A 20,146-nucleotide genomic window follows, 5' to 3' on the forward strand; every position below is an offset into this window, starting at 1 on the left:
GAAATACAAGTTCATCTTATTGTCTTCAAGTTAATACAGCATCTTTCTTAATTTCCTGATCTAAGCAAATTATATTATTTGCATCGATCACCATTATATTTGTTCTACTCTACATTAATTAATTAATTAATTGTCAATATTAAGAGTATATTCTATCAGATAATTAATTAAGAAACGCAGTTCATCGTGCCAAATACAAAGATATCCGCATTTTGCGTTGCATATTTATTAAGATTTGAATTTTATACTAAGTTTAATAGAAAAAAGAACGGAAATTATGACATTGCTATGAACAAAATTATTAATTTTAGCCTTAAATACATTTTTAGTCTTTTAAATTTCAATAATTATTTTTTAATCCTTAAAAAGAATTCTATTTTGATTACTTCCTCAAATTTTTGATGATTTTACATTATCATAATTTATTTTAATGGTGTTATAATTTATGATGATTTTACATTGTGTTAAATAGTCACCAAGACACAACTTTATCGCTGCACCAGGGCTCGCCCTCTTTACATTGTCTTAAATATTTTTTTAATTTAATTTTTTTAAATGATTTGTGACAATTTAAAATTACTAAAATATGCAAAAAAATTACAACAATTTTATATTCATGTTTTTATTTTTCCTCTTTAAAATCATTAAAATATGTAAAAAAAATCACCAAATCATATAGTAAAATGTTTTGGTGATTTAAAATGGTCAATTTTTTTTAATAATTAAAAAATAAATTTTAGTGGTTAAAAACCATCCCAAAGAATGACTAAAAATAATTTTTTGAAAATTTGAGTGACTAATAAAAGTAAATTTTTTTAAGGATAAAAAAAAACAATTACTCAAATTTAAAAAAATAAAAAAATATATTTAAGCCTTAATTTTAATACCATATCATGAGAATGAAACATTGACTAGAACTAAGAAAAAAAATGTAATAAAATTAATAAATAACTTTATTCTTTAAATATGTGGTTATGATGACATTGGGTTCAATCCCTAATAAGTATGAAAGAAAAAATATATATTAAGAAAAATTAATTTTTTAAATAAATATTAGTATCTCAAGATTAGACATTTATTTTTTATTAAAAAATATACTTTGGTTTCTCAAAAATTAACGGAGCAGACTAATTTGTATATTTTTAAATTACATCAGTCCATCAATTGTATCTTTGTTTTTGTAATTAAATGAAACATTTGGTAGAATCTGTCCAAGGTATAAGTCAAATTAAAAAGATAATTTAACCAAATCTTGAAAACTGATGGAATGCAAAGTTTTGCTTGGAGCGTAGGAAAGGGAAACAATGTTACAAAATTATACAGAGGTCTGATCATAGACATGGAGGTCAACTCTTGGTTGATATTGTACCTAGTTACTAGTTATGCATCGCGTGAAATGCAGAGTTTTCAACTCAAAACGAAAACTATTTCCTATGACTTTTAGAGCATGTGAAGTTTCACCTTGAATGAAACTATAAATTATAACTTCTACATCCTTTATTTGTATTTGACACAATTTTATTAGATAAATACATAATTACAACTACATTGTTTAAGATTCAGATTCTCTAGCAAGCGTCAACCAGTAGCTACAAAGTATATAATTTCTACGTGTGTGTTTATAATAGTGTTGAGTTTAACACAACACATACAGAAACAATTCTACCGATAAAAAAAATATAAAAACAATCCGAATATTGCTTTGGCTTATTTGTCTCGAAATGTCAAATTTTTTCATTGGATGCCATTGCATCCCTAACCACACACAACTTACATCATTTCTTTTATTTGTATTTGACACAATTTCATTAGATATGCATGCATAAAAAGTATAACCAAACACATTCTTAGTTAAACCGGTATTTTAAAGCAAAAATAATTTTATCCTAAAATATCCAAACATTTATATTTTTACAAAATTAAGCTTTACGGAATTCACAATCAATGTTTTCTACTATGAAATGAAACACACTCAATAATAATAATAATAATAATAAGATACGCCAACCAACTTATTCAAGTGAGAGGCTTCTAGTTTATAGGTGCCCAATTTTTAGACTTGTAGGCTGATCTGATAGATCAATTTTTGGTGATGGCATGGTCCCATAGAAAAGGTAGGAACACTTGAGTACTTGACTATAACCTATAGTACTACTTTATTTTGAAAAATGAAAAAATGGTCCAAAGTCTCGTCCAGAAAAAAACACAAAACGTCTGCATAGACTGGGTGACAATTCATGCAAAAGCACGACGAAGCATATATATATATGAAAAAAATTCAAAGTTAGCGAACTCATTTTCTTCTCTCTTTGATGATCCGCAACGGTCCTCAATTGGAAAAGAATGCAAACAACAACAAAAACAACAAACACCAAATCTGCTCACCCCAAAACCTATATAGAAAAGCAACAAGAGGAAAAAAGCACCGCATTGGTTCCAGTTCTTTGGTTTGGACCTTTCTTTTGGCTCCTTCTCTCCCCTCGATACTCACAATTTACCTTCTCTCTCTCTCCATGCACATACAACAAGTCCAACCACAACAACAAACAACAATCCAACGTAGTAACAAATGCAACAAGTTCACGTTTATTCATTCGTTCCTTCTTTCCCCAAAGTCAAAATATACTTCTCTTCTCACCCCCCACACACACCCCTTTTTATCTTTTTCATGAAATCTTCTTTCTTAATCATATTTTTCCTAATATTTATTATTTATTATATTAAAATTGGGACTTTACCTAAAGAATCCAAATACAGTTTCAATGCAACAAACCTAATATCGTTACCCCACATTTGTGTTGCTTCATCTTTCACATGCCACGCTTTCTTCTTAAACCAACGATTCCATTTCCACTAGCTAGAATAAATCTCTATCTCTCTTTCTCTTTCTCTTTTTCTCTCTGTGTCTGAGTCCGCAACTATGGTGCAGCAGCAGCAGCACCGCGTAGAGCAAGAGAAACGACCACGGTTCTTCATAAACGACAACATTGACATTCTCAGGGAAATCCTTAAACGCCTCGACGGTCCCTCGCTGGGAGTGGCGGCGTGCGTGTGCCGCCTGTGGTGCAGCCTGACGAGCAACGACGACTCGCTGTGGGAGCACCTGTGCTTCCGCCACGTGTCGTCTCCGCCACCGGCGTCGGTGAAGGCGGTGGTGGTGGCGCTGGGCGGGTACAAGAGGCTGTACATGGTGTGCGTGAGACCGGTGCTGAGTCGACTCGGAGACTCGGAGCGGGTGAGGAAGCGAGTGTGGACTCGGCACGAGGTGCAGCTCTCGCTCTCTTTGTTTTGCATTGACAGCTACGAGAGGCTCGGGAGTGGAAGGATCCCCAGCGACGCGTCCGCATCGTCCCTCATGTTCCTCTGCAACTCCGTCAACGTCTGATCTCATCTCATCACATCACACTTTTGCTTTTCTTTGATATCATACTAAAAAGTCTTGGGCCCTGTCTTGCCATCCAAATAAGAAGCACCATGCCCCGGTATTAATTTGTCTATCATACACCAAATAAAAAATATCACCAATTTCTTTCTTTATTCTCATCTCTTAATTTCCTTTATAGTAGGACATATCAATAAAAAAAAAAAAGCTTGTAATAAGCGTGGATCAGTGACTCGTTATCTTTTTATATTTACATGTAGCTAGCTAGTTCATTTCAAAATCAATCAATTTTGTTAACCAACATAATTAGTTCAACTAGTACTCTATTTTAAACCTTGCTTAATTACCTCCTTTGAGTCCTACCTTTTCCTTAATTTGATTTAACCGGGAACCTTTTCCCTTTTTTTTAGTTGCCCTTCTTGCTTCCTTCCTTCAAATTACTTACCTTCTTTTTTTTGTAGCCAAGTTAGTAACCAATGTAGCATGGTAAGCATTTTTTTAATTTATGTAAAATTAGTAATTCTTCTACTATTAGAACCGTACGGTTGAATGCTGATATTCTATTAAGACATTCAAATCTAATAATTTATTATTTTTTTAATAATATTACAGCAATTGGGGGAGCTTAAGCCCAGTTTAGAAGTGATATTCGTACATTCTAAAGGCTCATACACGTTGAACTTTTTCAGTAACAATGTGTTTTTTTCCTCCAAAGAGTTTTTTTTCGGTGAATAATTTTTCCTCAAAAGAGTAATGTTATTTCTATAACATAAATTTATCATAATTTTACACTTTCACTTTTTTTTAATCTCTTTTTATTACTTTTCCAAAATTTTAACAAATTAATATTTACTGATATCATCTATTATTTTAATTGTTAAAACAAATAAAATGACATTAAAATAGATACAAATATATATGTTATAAATATAATTTATTTATGTCACTATAGAAAATTAATTTTTGTCTTCGAATTGAAGTGAAAATAGGTTAAGTTTTACCTCGAACCTACCAATCATACCAAATATATTATCAAATCACAGAACATGGTTTATTAACTTTGATATTATAGTCTTTTAAGTTTCAGTATTATTTTTGGGTTTGGTTACATTTTTAAGTTTTAGTTTTTTTTTATAGTTGATATTAAGTATCTACTAATTTTGATGATGATTAATATTTATTAAAAAAATTGATCAACTTTAATAACATCTTTCTTTGAGAAGTTTTAAATTTTAGGATAACTTTTATAAAAGTTGATGCTAAGTTTAAAGAATCTTCAAAAGTTTATTCTATCGCAAATTTTTTAAATAAATAAACAAACCTACATCTACATGCACTAAAGTGGCTAGCGAATCTTAACTTTCACGGAAATTATCAAGATCGACTAAGTTCATGAATAAGTTAATAAGCATATAAATTTGAGACATTCAGAGAAATTTTTTAGTACAATATGAGAATATAAATATTAATATTATATTTTATATTTACTTATAAATTGACTTTTTAACTATAAAAATCTTTTAAATAGCCTAAATATTACTCTTAAAGTTAAAAAGATGATAAAAAAATTATTATCTTATGTTAGTTAGTATTAAAAAAGTCTACGTCAAATTGAAATTAATGTGAATTGAGTTAAGTCCAAATGCTTTGATTGACCTATTTGCATCACTATCTAAACTTTAAATTGAGTTTACTTGCTTTCTCAAATGAAATTAATACCTTTAAAGCTAAGATTCAACTGAAACACTTATAGAATTTAACTCTTTCAAAGTGAGATATACATTAAAAAAAAAGTAAGAACAAAGATGATACTTTTTTCTTCTACTGATGAGACATTCAAATACTTGAAGTTATAAACTATTGAAAATATTTGTAATTAGCAAATTGTACAATACATTTCAGATACTCTTAAAGTGTAATATTTTTACTGATGAATCATGGAAAAAATACGATATTATGTCAAATTTTTAAAAAATATATGTTGAATCAAAAGGCTTGTCAGATTTCAATTTAGAATGTGAAATGTCTATATAATTAAATTAAATTAAATATAAACACATACTGTTGTCATGATTACTTCCTCCATTAAGAAAAAAACGTCTTGAGGGGACGACACAATTAAGGATTTCAAATCTCAATATTAATTTGGATTATTCTCTTCATTTACTCTATTTGACTGGATTATATGATATTTTGTTGTTGTTTTTTCCTGAAAGAAGCCCCTATTAGTGGATAATCATATACTCCTACAATAAGACGGAGGCAAATCAAGGTGAAAAATTCTTTGCTGAATAGTCTATTTTTGAAATGGCTGGGTAAGGCCACCAAATTTTCAAATGTCAAAATCAAAACTTCCCTCTCCTTCGTTGGTAAATTTAATTCACCTCTGTATAAGATTATTTTTACAGTATGAGTAGTGTTCAAGAATACGAAAAAGTGTCCTTATTGATTGAGACAGAGCAAACAAAATCAACCCAGTGGACAAACAAACATGTGACTGTGATCATTGACTCAAAGTATGTATCCAATCCAACCACTTCAATTTTTGGCACAACCAGATTTTTCAAGTTTCGACTGTTATCCGTTTGATTCTGCACTCAACATCATCATTTCATTTCAACCGTTACATTAATTTTATTTTGGTCCATCATTACATTAATTAATTTGGTTGTTACTTTCAGAGACGAATGTTATTGGGCCTTCCCCATTAGCCCAAATAAGTATTTCAGAGACCCCATACTTTTGCTGGTTAAGTCCAGATTATTCGACATTGACAACTTGAAATCAATGTCAGAACTCAGAAGCCTTAAGTAGAACTCGACCTAAAAAATTGCAAGTTCAATTGCACAAAACTGGTTAAAAATTGTAAATCCAAGTGAAATAAAATGGTTTAAAATGTCGCATCCAAAAAAGAAGAAGAAAGAAAGTATTTTTCTTTGTGTGTGTAAGAAAGTAGTAAGTCAAGCACACACAAAAAAGGGAGTTTAGATTACTCAAATAAAAGTAGATAGATTATACACCCAATATCAATTATCACATTAATAAATTCATCTATGACAGCATAAATACGTATTTAATGCTAATCAATTAAATTGTCTACTTAAAATCTACAATAGTGGCAATCAAGTTTGAATTTAATATTTCATATAAACTACTTAAATCTTGCATCACTAGGCTAGTGGGTTGTTCCTCTAAAAAGAAAAGGCTAGTTGGTTGTTTTAAATAATTTTATAATACCTTAAATTAATTCTATTTTTTTATAAGATGGGAAAATATTAAATAATTTATTATTTTTAAAAATAAAATATAAAAATTATCAATGTGGATCATTCACAAGATGCCCAATGTCCATCACTAATAATTCTCCAAATCATCATCCAACCTCACACCAACTACAGAACACAGTCTCTAACTTCTAAGCTCCGCAAAATATATAAATTAAAATAAACTTAAGCAGCAACAAAAAAAAAACATAAAACAAAGGAAAATACTAGTTATTTAAAAAAAAAAACAAATAATAAATTTGCTATGCAGTCATTAGTTATTACGCACCTACGGTGCACGTTAGCTAGTTCCAACCACCTCAGTAATAACAGCGTTTACTTGCTCTGAAAATTATCATCATTTTATTTATAATAATTCCTATTTTTATTTTGGTGCCTTCTCTTTCTGATCGGCGATTGTCGGAAGCTCCTATTCATCGCCGCCACCTTGCTCCGAATCGGACCCACTTCGGATCCGAGAGCCACCCGAATCCTTTGTTCCCAGCTTTTGTTTTTCTATAACAAAGCCTTCACCTTTACCATTTACCACACACACACCACTCTGTCCATACAAATCGGGTTCTGTGTTTTCCTGTTTTTAGCGAAGCGAGATTCACACCTAATTTTGCTTCATCTCGTAACTACACGTGGCGATCTGGCTCTTCTTCAACACCCCATTATCGTCTCCAATCTCAGTTAGTCTTTTTTTTTTTTTAACTGTGCTTATTTTTATTGCATCTGTTTTTTTTAAGAATAAATTTAAATTATGAGTATAAATTTTGGGGGTTTTAGTTAAAACCTTCGATCTATGTGCAAAAGTTTTAGGTTTTGTCAAATTTAAGTGAATTTGGTGCTGATTGAAAGATGGGTCACCTCTCCCCTTTGATTAATGTTTTATTGATTTTGAAATTGGAAGATTTAGGAAAGAGACGGGAAATGTAAAGTTTAATGCTTTATGTGGAAATTCAAAAATGTGTTTCAATCAACTAAATGCTACGATCTGTTCATTTTATTCCATAATTTGGGTCTATGGAATGGAGGGTGTTTGGATCTCAGATGAAAGTTTTGTGAGTTTTAAAATTAAAATTACTTACTTGTTCTTTTTGTTCCAAAACTGTTAGCAGACATGTAAACGAGGTTATATATGATATTGGAAAAGATGTTGGGCTGGGCGTAGTTTCTGTTTCAAGAGTTCAGTTGTGAAGTGATTTTTTGTTCCTACATGGAAGCAAACAAGGAGGAAGCACTTAAAGCGATAGAGATTGCTGAAAAGCGATTTGCTCTGAGAGACTTTGCCGGTGCAAAAAACTATGCTGTAAAGGCTAAAACACTCTGTCCAGGATTGGAGGGTATATCTCAAATGGTGGCCACATTTGAAGTTTACGTTGCTTCTGAGGTCAAACATAATGGTGATCTAGATTACTATTCGATTCTTGGATTAAAACCTTTTGCAGATAAGGAGGCTGTGAAGAAACAGTACAAGAAGTTGGCAGTGTTGCTTCACCCAGATAAGAACAAATGTGTGGGAGCTGATGAGGCATTTAAGCTTGTTTCTGAGGCTTGGACTTGGCTATCAGATAGTGCTATGCGCAGTTCTTATGATCTCAAGAGAAATGTGCAGCTGGGTGGGGCTAACCAGACAAATTTGTCTCCTGCCCATGCTACAGGGACTGCAGGTTATACCAAATGTTCCAATTTGCCAACCCCTTGTGGTAGGCTTGACACCTTTTGGACAATCTGCACCTCTTGTAAGGTTCAGTATGAGTATCTGCGCAAGTATGTGAATAAAAGACTCTCTTGTAAGAACTGTCGTGGCACTTTTGTTGCTGTTGAAACTGGGGCGGCCCCAGCAAATGGTTCGTTTCCATATTGTCCTTGGTCATATGTGGCAGGAAATGGGTATGGAAGTCATTCATTTGATGGAGTTACATATGTTCCAACTAGTGCCCCCTATTTCAATGGGAATGGGGTCACAGGGTACCATTCTGGACATGGTTATGAGTACGTTCCAAATGTTTCATTTCAGTGGGGCTCTGCTGGAGTTGTCAACCAAAATGGATCAACTACCTTACCTGCTGATTCTGTTCATCGGGCCAATGGAAATGTGAAGAGGGGAAGGCCAAAAGTCAAGTTGGGAGCTGATAAGAGGCATCACGTGATAGAGACTATGGTCAATACAAATTCAGATGTACCATTCTCCTGTAGTGAACCACAGGAAGATAAACTAAGTAGACCTGACAAGAAACAGAAAGTTGTTGTGGGAGCCAGTTTCAGAAATGGCTATGAAGAAAAGGGTTCAAAATGTGCTTCAGAGTTGATAGTGGCTAACGGAAATGATAGCATGGGACATGGCCAAAAGCCTTCCTGCACAGTCGAAGTTCAAACCAAACAGTGTTCCATGGCACCAGCATTTGACGCAAGAAAATTATTGATTGAGAAAGCCAGGAAAGAAATCAGGAAGAAACTGGAGGAGATGAAGTTGTCGTCTGCAGCAGCAGCTGCTGCAGCTCTGAATGAGAAAGAAAAATCACAAGCTGAAGTTGGTAAAGTAAAAAGAGAGACATGTAGAAAAGCAGCTCCGAATGTTTCTGGTCTACAATTAGAGAATGGGAAAACTGGTCCAGTCTCAATTACTGTCCCAGATTCTGACTTTCATGACTTTGACAAAGATAGGTCAGAGGAATGCTTCAGGCCAAAGCAAATATGGGCCTTGTATGATGAGGAAGATGGAATGCCACGGTTGTATTGTATGATCCGTGAGGTTGTGTCTGTCAATCCATTTAAGATTCACATCAGTTACTTGAGTTCCAAAACTGATAGTGAGTTTGGCTCAGTAAACTGGCTTGATTCAGGTTTTACCAAATCTTGTGGAAATTTCAGGGCTTTCAATTCAGATGCTGTTGATCAAGTTAACATATTTTCTCATGTTCTAAATAAGGAGAAGGCTGGTCGAGGTGGTTGTGTCCGAATATATCCTAGAAGTGGAGATATTTGGGCTGTGTATCGAAATTGGTCGCCAGATTGGAGCAGATCTACTCCAGATGAAGTGAGGCATCAGTATGAAATGGTTGAGGTGCTGGATGATTACTCTGAGGAACTTGGTGTTTGTGTTAGTCCTCTTATTAAGTTGGCTGGATTTAAAACGGTATATCAGAGTAATACAGACAAGAGTACCATAAAATGGATACCCAGAAGAGAGATGTTGCGCTTTTCACATCAAGTGCCTTCTTGGTTACTGAAGGGGGAAGCTAGCAATTTGCCTGAAAGGTGTTGGGACCTTGATCCGGCTGCAACTCCAGATGAGCTTCTTCATGCTGCTACAGAACCAAATGCTTTGTAGGTTTATGCAATAGTGAAACAATTATTTGGGTTATGCTTTAGCATTCTTCCCAGAGTATTTTAGATTTAACTGTACACTATGTCTCACTTGGTTAGAGACCAATGAGATATTAACAACGGATGTTTTAGAAGGTGAAATTTTATTTTGTAACATTTGTCTAGTAGACTTTAAGATCTAGTGATTGCTTGTTCGGTAAAGTTTCTTCTCTGTAACTCGTGATAGAGGTCAGGACAGATTGTCTGCTTGTAACTCTATTTCCGACCAGTTTTTACTGGTTGGTAAAGAATTCATTCAATTAAAGGCTGAAATCAATTTTAAATCCAACAACTTCAAAGAGAGAAAAAAAGAATTAAGAGGATTATTGTATGCAAGTGAGCAAGTATACAGAAAATTGTTAATTTGATGTCACTGATCCTCCTTTTCAGAACCGAATGCCAACAGCTTCCAAAACAAATTGTTGAGCTTAATATAAAAAACGTTGATAACCTTTTGAGTGATGACTACCAAAGTTAATGTAATTAACTCTTGTTGAAACTACACTTATAATGCTACATATTATATAACAAACTTTTCAATTTGTCAACCTCGTGATTGGCTTTCTTGCTATTGAAACTATGGCAGTGCAAGCAAGCGGTCCATTTGGTCATACAGTCATACTCATATGTGCCTAAAATGGACTTGAAATCCATTCATTTGATGAAGTTACACGTATTTGTTCTAACTAGTGCCAGTAAAATGGATATGAAAGTATGTATTCTAGTTAGTGCCAACTATTTCAACGGTAATGGGGTCACAGGACGGACATGGATATGACAATGTTCAAAAGTTTCAGTGGAACTATACTGGATTCGACGATCAAAATGGACCGACCACCTTACATCATGCTGGTATGACAATGTTCAAATATGGCTCCGACTGCGGTCAATGGTCAATATAAACTCAGATGTATCATTCTGTCATTGTGTTAGCTTATAGGATACATTCATCAATAAGATGATCAATCAGCTTACAAACTCAGATGTATCATTCTATCACTCAGATGATCAAACCCGAGGCACATATTGTTTACGTGAGTTCAAGGGATAAGAATATTACATGATATATACAATACGTTCATCAATCAAATTATAGGATACCTGCAGCAATATCACTTTTAAGGTAAAAGCTGCAACAATGCATGAGTTTATTAGTATAAGTCTGCTAAAAAAACTCCTGACATTTTATTTTGGCAATTTGATTTATTTTAGAAGCATGACAGTGACTTAATGGTTATTGATGTTTGATGTGTTACATATTATTTTCATGCCAGATATAAAGCACAAGAGTTCACGTGAATACTCCAGAATCAAGATTTTGCTTCTAAAAGACTAAAACTGAGTCATGCATGCGTTGATGATCAATTGTCAATGTCATAATATATAGTCACTGGCTTTTGTAAAGTTCTATTCGATACAAGATTGTCATTCTTAGCTAATATAAGTTGGATAGTCCGAGAACAATGTTGCTTCAGATGAACAGAGAGTAGGGGAATATACAATGCTAGGAAAGCAGCACATGTAGATTACAACAGTTTATGTAATTCAGTCTCAGCACTCTTGTAAAACAACACAGTATTATCAAGGTGGAGCTTCAAAAGAGATTGCAGAAAACAATAGTCAATTATTTGTCATAGTCAAGGAATTTCTGGGGATTGGTTGATCAAGCTTGCATTGAGATTGCACGTGACATCAGCAGAACCCCAAGGCCAAACGAGAAAATGGTGTTGCACTGATACTGCATGAAAGCCTCGGGGCGGAGAAAGATTGACATCTTGTCGCACGTGGTTCCACTGCATGCCTTGCAAGGAAAAACTATTGCTGGAGAAAATGAATTTGGCAGGTGACAACTGACAAGAGCACCTTCCGTATGTCCTCTACCACCCTCTTCACTAGTGAAGCTTTTCCAGAGCTACTTGGATGAGCATATATTTTTTTCTTTCTCACTATATTCTTTTTTAATATATATGAACCAGCAAGTCAGAAACCTGTTAAGAATTAAGCTTCTGTAATGCATTACTAACCAATTCTTTTAACAGAACGTTCCTTCTGTATAAAATGCTCCAACTTCAATAACTAAGCTAGAACCAATTTGATAGTCCCACTACAATATTTGTGGAAGAAATAGTGACAAAACTGGGTTCATTCATGGAAGCCAAGATTGATAACATTGACTTCACAAAATGTTGTCGCATAGCTTATACTAAATTAGACACCACCATTAATGAAACATTGCATCTAGTTCATATCAATGGTGTCGTCAGCTATCAACTGATTTTCCCAATTAAAAATTTGTTAATGGATTTTTTGGAAATTTGAGGCTGTAGTATGCTAGAAGCACTAAGTAGTCATTTGTTAATGGGTCATACCCAAAACCACACAGAAATCTACAAAACAAACGCTTATCATCGGACTTAAAGGTTGACATAGATACTCGTTTGTGGGAACCTGTGAATGGATTCCACGCGTAGAAACATCTATAATCAGAAGTGGCCAAAAGTATAAAACCCCTACAGGAACCAAACCATATGAATACAATCAGAACAGGAACAAGGCTTTAACAAGTAACAACACAATTCTTTCTTTGCGTACAACAACAGCTTGTTCAGAGTGTGACATTGCAAAGTGAGGATGGGATATGAGAGTAAGACGAGAATTTAATTGAAACTTGAAAATATGATAATAGTTGTTATTCTTTTATATATATATATATATATATATATATATATATATATATATATATATATATATTTCCCTTTCTGAATGTTATTGCTACTCATCAACTATTGCCATTCAGTTAAATACTGTATGTTCTTCTGTTCTGGCACGGGGTGAAGCAATAATGAGAACCACCACATCGATCATGTGCTCATTCTCAAGAACCACCTCCACTTTATCCATCGTTTGAACGATCTCAATAAACGTTTTCCAATGTGGGATTGGCAAGAGGCCATAGCAGCATATCCTTATCTGTGGAATGCTTGTGAGAAGTTCAGTGAGCGCTTTCAAGCTTGGATGTTGAAAACTCTGGCAGATATGTTGTTGTTCCTTGGAATTGAAAGTACTGTTAGTGTCACTCCTGAGAGAGAAAAGGAGTTCCATAAACTATGCGATGAAGCTGTTCAACTTGGATTTGAGAGGTTATGGATTGATGAAATGCATGCTCATTTAACTCATGAACTACGCAGCATACAAAATGAACTTAAGAGTCTTAATGACTTTGTTGATGGCCAAACAAAATGTTTCAACTTTTTGTGATTTGGAAGTTCTAGCCCCTACTCTTTGTTTGGGTGGAATTTCTGTTTCTCATTAGAAAATGCATTCTGGTGTTTTTTGTAATTCTTCTAAGAACGAGACTTTGGGACGTGTAAAGTGAGCAATTTAAGAGTGTTGAGTAGCATTTTCTGTGGAAATTGTTATTGTTTTTGGACTTCTGCAATCATGGTTTTCCCTTTATCTTTTTATCCATTTGCCGAAAATTGTTCAATTCTTTCTTTTTCTTTATGAAACATTAGACCAGGTCAGTTCTTGGCTTTGTTGTGCCAAAAAAAAATTGTTAAATTAATCATCTTTTAACCCAATTGTTTTTCCAGCTTTAAGATAATTAATTTAACAAAACTGGTAGAACATTGGGAGGAATTGGAGCAAATCATTATTAAGGAAATGGGGCTTGGGCCTACACCACTGTCGAAACCTCGCCATTTTCTTATTGGGCTTGGGTCATATTATTAACAGCTTGATTCCTATCTGTTTTGTTTTTCAAATGGGGTCCGGTACACCCTACACCATCGGTATGAATATATTTACAGTTACCTAAAAAATTAACCTACAAACTAAAAATTGTCTCAATTTATATTCAAAAACAGAAAATTTTCAATAATTTTTTTAGTATAAATATATATTTTAAAAAATAAATTTTCTTCTTTTTTTTAACTTTTTTACTTTCAGAAGGATATATATTAACAAATTTTTATTTCGTAAAATTCGTTGATATTCGCTTAACACGTGCAAACATAAAATAAATATGACTATATGAGGCAAAATTTCATCTAACAGAATAGGGAATTAATACATGAGTCCACTTCGTCGTATGCCATTTCTTGGATTATGTGTATATTTATGTAATTGTGTGACTTCCAATTTAAAAGCAAGTCAGACTATATGTAGATAAGAAAATGCCAAAATTAACATTATGTTTGGTGGAGAGGTAAGAAAAAAAAAGAAAACGGGTATTACAAGTTTTGTGCTTCACATAAATAATTATTTGTCAGATTCTATTTATCAAACTTTTTATTAGTATGAGTTTCTTTTTCTTGATGGATCATATAGTTAAGACAACAAAAAAAATGAAAAAGAATAAAAAAAAACCTTCTTCTAATTAAAAACATACAATTGATTATGCAGTTCATGTAAGCAACTATAATACAAAAATATATATCAACAATAATTGACACAAGTGGTAATGAATTATATCTCTTAAGTAAATGATTCAAGATTCAAATTTTAATTAATCATTGAGTATGAAATAAATTATGTTAAAAGAAAATGAAAATTAATCATTATTTTCAACAAAAGTTATTTCATGTTAATGTCATGATCACCCAAAAAGAGTGTGATCCTGTGTAGGACTAAACAAACAATTAAACCTTCATTAAATAAAAAGTGAGACTCATTTTTTTATTTTCAATAAATTTTAATTAATAATAACAAATGTGTTTAAAAAATGTGTTGCTTGCCTTTTTCCACTACTTTTTCCATTCCCCTGTATAAGAAACAAAAACTAATTTATCAATATCAATAAAAATAATTAAATTTGTTAATTTAGTTAATAATATTATAAATTTAAATTATGTAATAATTTTTCATAAAATTAAATGATTTAAGTGGTGGTTGTATTTGTATTATGCATAATTAAAAGATAATTTTTAAATCAATAAATATGACTTATATTGTTAATAGATAAAAAAATATATTTACTTGCATGAAAAGTGCATGCATAAATATCTCGTCAATATATTTTATAATAAGTTAAAGGTATAAAAAAGGTATTAAATCCCTTCTCATTATAAGGATTTAAGATTATCTGTCTCCCAAGCACTACACTCTCATTCATCTTCCTCACATTTACTTCCATTTTAATATCCTTCTATTGTGAAATGATGAACTTCACTCTTTTACTATGTGTCTAATATACTTTCTTATATTTTAAAATTTGAATATCAATTAAATAATTCAAATGTGCTCCTAAAAATGCATTTACATATCATTTTATACTTTTAATTTAATTAAATGGTTTAACTTAATTTCTTATTTCATTCGATTTATCATTTTTAATATCTCTAGTTCTAACTTGAATTTAAATATTTTTTCTAAAATAATTTAACCATAATTAAAAATAACAATGTATCATAACCTAAATTATTTATGATAAATTTAAAATATAGTTTATATGTTGAAATTTTATTTATTATATATTTTAATTATAATATAATGCTAGAAAATATTTATTTTATAAATAACTTTTATTTAATATATAAACTAAAATACCAGTTGTAATTAATTAGTTAATAATCAATACATTTGAAAATATATCTATATTTCTTACAACCAGGTAAAAAGAATATATATTGTTTAGATTTTTATAAACTTTGTACTTTTTTTTAGTAATTTTTTAATAATTTCTAATATTTTTTAAAATTTTATTTGAAATACTATTTTTAAAATATTAGTTTTTAATTTTTTATATTTTCTATCACTTAAATAAATCATAATTTTATTGTTTTTATTTTATTTTATACTTTTTAACTATTTCAACAATTAATTTTACAAAATACTTTTAATTTAATAAATTGATTTTTAAGCTTTTAATATTAATTAATTTTTCAACTTCTAAAAAAAATTTCAACTAATTTTACCAGAGGAATAATTATTTTTAGGTAATTAAACATCAAAGTCATGATTCAGCCACAAAATTACATCATTTATCAATAATGTTATCACAAAATTTAGAGCAAATAACGTAGTTATTATTTATTTTTGAGGAGCAAGTGGCAAGGCTGGCGCGTGGCTTGTGATGCAACGGAGTCGCGTGGCAGACGCGTCGTTAACACGAAGCATGCAATTCTGAGCTGAAAAAAAGGCTTCTGCCCTCACTTTCTTCTGTTTCCTCTCTTAACTTCTCTTTTCACACCACTCACTTTCTCTCTCCTCTCCATGTCTTCTTCCTTACATCAAACGTAGAATTTTTTTTTCCTTTTCCCCTTTTTTTAATCTTAACCCAATTTTTACTCTCGCAAAGTGGTAAGCATATTTAGTTTATATTATTTTTTTGTTTTGTTGTTTCTCTTTCAATTCAATAAATTAGTCCTTGAGATCTTGCAATTGGGGCTTCCCTTTTAGCGGGTTGTCCAATCTTCTCCTTGTCAGATCGACCTTTATTGTTTACTTAACTGGGGAAAGTTTTTTATGATTTTTCTCGACAAAAGATGTTTTTTTTTGGTTGGGGATTTTGATTATTTGTTTGGTCTGTGTTCAGGTGTATTTGGGGAAGTTTGATTTGAAATGAACAAAGGACAGTCACCAGAGCCTCTTGATTTCTTCATCTGGACTGTTGAGGTTAATCATTTCATTCCATTAGTCAATTGATGTACTTATTTTTAATTATTATGTATATTTTCTAATAAAAAAAACTATGCCTTTTGAGTTGTGATCCCTTTTTATGTGATTTGTACTTTTAACATGTAATTAGTTTTTTTGCAACAGTTAGTTTAACTAAATTTGTTGGGTACATAACTTGAACTTTCTCCATGGTAGTCTGTTTTGTGATGTTAATTTGCTACTCTGATAACACAAATAAAAACTGAGATTAAACTTTGGAAACTGGAAAGTTGAACATAGTATTGTCTAATCAAGTGGGAAATTTTGTAATTATGTTGAAGTCCTTCTCAACTTGGAAATTATTGGCTAATCAAGCTCGTGCGTGCATTATTTCATTTAATTGTGAATCTCATCTCCTCCCTGTTGTTTTCACAATTTATCTGGTTTTTAAATTTTGTTTCCAATTCTTGCCAGATAACCTTTTTCAATTCTTCAGTTTGACACTCACAGTTTCTATGATCATTTTAAAGTGAGGGGTTTAACATTATTCTCTCAAGAAAATAATAGATTACACTGAATGCTTGCTCACTCCTTTGCGCAGCAGTCATAAGTGTAAATCTTCATTTGATGAGTTCTCACCGCTAAGCTATATGCATCTTTCTGTGATCATTGGGTTTTTAAACTCTGTTGTTGCAATTACGTTTTGGAAAAATAGCATCTGAAACTAGATTGCCGGTGTATTATTTGTCTTTATTATGCCCTTAGTCCCTGTTCCTCTATCAGTGATGTGGCAAGCTTATGATTTATCCTTGTTGTTAGTTACTCTGTTAAGTAGGTTATTAAGGTCATATATCTGAAGTGTAAACTAATGTAGATAAAGAGGTATCATATTGTTATTCTCCTTTGATGTGTGTGTCAAGCTCACAAGATAATGGTGTGATTCTACTCATGTATTGCGTATGTTTCTACTTATGTACTGAGTGTTTAATACATGCTTATTCAGCATTGTTATATAGGTCCGGACTCTACAATATAATTGATGCACTGTTATTAATGACTGATATAACTTTTCACATATTTTCTTTTAATTCATTTTATGTTTCTGTCTGTATGATGAGTTGTGCAAATTACATAAGAGGTATATACCCTTTTGGATTTGCTTCTTCTTTTTGGTGAGTATAACATGTGGGTGCTGTTATACAGACATATCATATAGGGCATCTCCATGGCAGAATCAAAATGTAACTGATAATTTAAACTTACAGCTGCATTCTTGCTTATCTTGTGTGTTTTATCAGGATGTTGGCTTGTGGCTGGAGACTATAAATCTTGGTAGTTACCGCCAAATTTTTAAAGAAAATGGTGTTAATGGAGAATACCTGGAAGGCATGTCCATGTTTACAACTGAACAAATCCTACGTTTTATAAGACGTTGCCACATGAAGTGGGGAGACTTCATCACATTGTGCAAGGAATTAAGACGGATTAAAGGTCTCTCTCTTCTTCCCCCCTTAAACAGTAAACAGACAAACACTTGTCAAAAAACTCATTTGAAATTTTCATCTTTACCTAGGTGTTTTGTGCTCTTTCCATGGTTAGGTAAGGCATGATCATTGATGTTGTCACAATCAGTTTCGTGCTATTTGAACAATCTATAAGGAAACATGAATATACTAGAAGAAAGATTAAAGTAAAAGTTTAGTATTACTGTATTAGAGTGAGATATATCTAGAGTTTGATAACTTTCCTATAAGTTATTGGTACTGCTGTCATTTCATTACAGACAACCATTAAAGGCGTCTCATCATAGCACATAATTTTCTATATTGTGCAGTATCAAGACAATTTGTGAATTACATTTTCTAAAAAGTATTCCTTCCTCATATATGGGTTTTTAGACACTAAAAAAATTTGTGATTTTCAAATTTGATTTTCCATTTTTAATTGTTTTCAAATTAGTGTTCTCATAAGACATTTTTCTTTACCTAATGAAAAAATATCACTAGGTTGTGCAGTTTTCCTTTCTTATTTGATTCCTGTAGATATCATGAGTTTCTCTAAATATAAAGAATTTTCTATTTGGTCTCTCATTTAGAGGGACTAGATGAAAAATCTGTAATATAGTATTTAAGAAGGTTCAAATGGGAAAAAATAAAAAAGAGAGTTAAATTTATATGCATTGTCAGTTTTTCACACCAACATCTAATAGGAATATATCCCATGTCACATCATATCATTAATATGATGTAGTGGCATGGTAAATTCATATTGTATGCTTATGTAAAACCGTTTTATACTGATAATAAATATATAAATAAATCAAACTCAACAAAGGAGTCATTTGGTAACAGACATGTCCTATGGAGGACTCATTCAGAAAAAAAAAAATGAGAATCAAATTTGAAATTTGTGATTTTTTAAAGGACCAAAAACTTAATTAAACCCTTGTATTATTATGTAGGCTGGAGTCATCCAGAACTTGATTGTCAAGACGTCCATTCCTAAACATGTGATATGTTTAAATATAAGGAGACATGAAATGTGCATATGCTTCTTCTGTTTGTTGTGTTGTGACTTTTATTGCAAGATGATATTGTTGTGACAAAAAAAAAGAGGGGGAAGGGAGGGGTGTTTACCCCCAGTAAAGTTGTTAAAAAAAATGGCTTTATCTGTTACATGCTCCTAACTTGTGAATGCTATATTGATGTCTGTAGTGGCTTGTCTGAAAGGGGAGCAGAAGGTGCGACGGCCATGGTGGGCACCGGCTTGCCTATCTACAGTGTTCTTAAAGGTTGCAAAATCCAACAGACAATCAAGAGTTGTTTCCTTGAAGCTGGAACCATGATAATACAATAAGTTAAAGCTCTGCATATGTGTACCAGTGTACGTATAGCAAATTTCTTTTTGCCTAGAAAACAAAAGATAGGAAAACTTTTTCTAGCCCCCCTTTTTTTATTTTATTTTTCTTTTGATTCCAAAACCTAGTTGTTTCTTCTCCTCTGGAGAACTGAACTGTTATGCAGTAGAAGGTCCTTGTGCACTAATTTCCGGTGCTGTGTAATTATGTATTCTCTTGTATTATTTGTGAACGAAAATACGATATATGCTGTTTCTCTTCAAGTTATTTGTGCACTAATTATCTTTTTCTTCTTCTTATCATTTGTTCTACATACTAATTGTGGAGTACTGGAGTGCAACTAACTACTAGTATTGTATATTTTCATTAGTTAATTTCTTTATACTAGTTAAATTTTCTCAATATTAAAAATTGGAGTTACAAGTATTATATAAAATTAAATTTGTTTATACAATATCACATTTACGATGCATTTTTCATAAATTTGTCATCCTGAAACTGAAATTTTGGGCTATGATATCAAATGACGAGCTTATTATATGTACTATCAAACTATCGTAGTATTTACCTCTCATTAGTGAGTGGTGACTGGCTACTACGGCACTACCTCATGGCTCATAGGCATCATTATCCTCTTGAACCGTAACCCAGAGTCAGACGAAATTGGCTTCC

General features: G+C 32.1%; 3 protein-coding genes across 6 annotated transcripts; all 3 read left to right on the top strand.

Moving 5' to 3' along the window:
• Positions 1 to 2,707: 2,707 nt before the first annotated feature.
• On the top strand, positions 2,708 to 3,662 carry LOC114403498 (F-box protein SNE-like). The gene has a single exon (XM_028366523.1). The coding sequence runs from the start codon at positions 2,921 to 2,923 to the stop codon at positions 3,383 to 3,385; it is 465 nt and encodes a 154-aa protein (XP_028222324.1). The 5' UTR covers positions 2,708 to 2,920; the 3' UTR covers positions 3,386 to 3,662.
• Positions 3,663 to 6,958: 3,296 nt separating this feature from the next.
• Positions 6,959 to 10,309, top strand: LOC114403508. Of its 2 annotated transcripts, none has more exons than XM_028366533.1 (2): positions 6,959 to 7,340; positions 7,767 to 10,309. In XM_028366533.1, the coding sequence occupies exon 2, from the start codon at positions 7,868 to 7,870 to the stop codon at positions 9,983 to 9,985; it is 2,118 nt and encodes a 705-aa protein (XP_028222334.1). In that variant the 5' UTR covers positions 6,959 to 7,340; positions 7,767 to 7,867; the 3' UTR covers positions 9,986 to 10,309. The 2 variants fall into 2 exon arrangements, with proteins under 2 accessions (XP_028222334.1, XP_028222329.1); XM_028366528.1 differs by having other exon boundaries at positions 7,770 to 10,309.
• Positions 10,310 to 16,163: 5,854 nt separating this feature from the next.
• On the top strand, positions 16,164 to 19,749 carry LOC114403522. 3 transcript variants are annotated; one of them, XM_028366539.1, is made up of 4 exons: positions 16,164 to 16,320; positions 16,556 to 16,635; positions 17,916 to 18,108; positions 19,332 to 19,749. In XM_028366539.1, exons 2-4 carry the CDS (start codon positions 16,582 to 16,584, stop codon positions 19,460 to 19,462), a joined length of 378 nt encoding a protein of 125 aa, XP_028222340.1. In that variant the 5' UTR covers positions 16,164 to 16,320; positions 16,556 to 16,581; the 3' UTR covers positions 19,463 to 19,749. The 3 variants fall into 3 exon arrangements, with proteins under 3 accessions (XP_028222340.1, XP_028222350.1, XP_028222346.1); XM_028366549.1 differs by lacking the exon at positions 16,164 to 16,320 and adding an exon at positions 16,361 to 16,422; XM_028366545.1 differs by lacking the exon at positions 16,164 to 16,320 and adding an exon at positions 16,401 to 16,474.
• Positions 19,750 to 20,146: the final 397 nt, after the last annotated feature.

The sequence above is a fragment of the Glycine soja genome, chromosome 2, assembly GCF_004193775.1.
Source record: "Glycine soja cultivar W05 chromosome 2, ASM419377v2, whole genome shotgun sequence".
In the NCBI taxonomy this organism is placed as follows: Eukaryota; Viridiplantae; Streptophyta; class Magnoliopsida; order Fabales; family Fabaceae; genus Glycine; species Glycine soja.

Bases quoted from the DNA above. Each gene is read 5' to 3' on its own strand.
- LOC114403508 (XM_028366533.1), top strand. From the start codon at position 7,868: ATGGAAGCAAACAAGGAGGAAGCACTTAAAGCGATAGAGATTGCTGAA.
- LOC114403498 (XM_028366523.1), top strand. From the start codon at position 2,921: ATGGTGCAGCAGCAGCAGCACCGCGTAGAGCAAGAGAAACGACCACGG.
- LOC114403522 (XM_028366539.1), top strand. From the start codon at position 16,582: ATGAACAAAGGACAGTCACCAGAGCCTCTTGATTTCTTCATCTGGACT. The intron at 16,636-17,915 runs GTTAATCATTTC...GTGTTTTATCAG, and splicing joins TCTTCATCTGGACTGTTGAG to GATGTTGGCTTGTGGCTGGA. The intron at 18,109-19,331 runs GTCTCTCTCTTC...TGATGTCTGTAG, and splicing joins GGAATTAAGACGGATTAAAG to TGGCTTGTCTGAAAGGGGAG.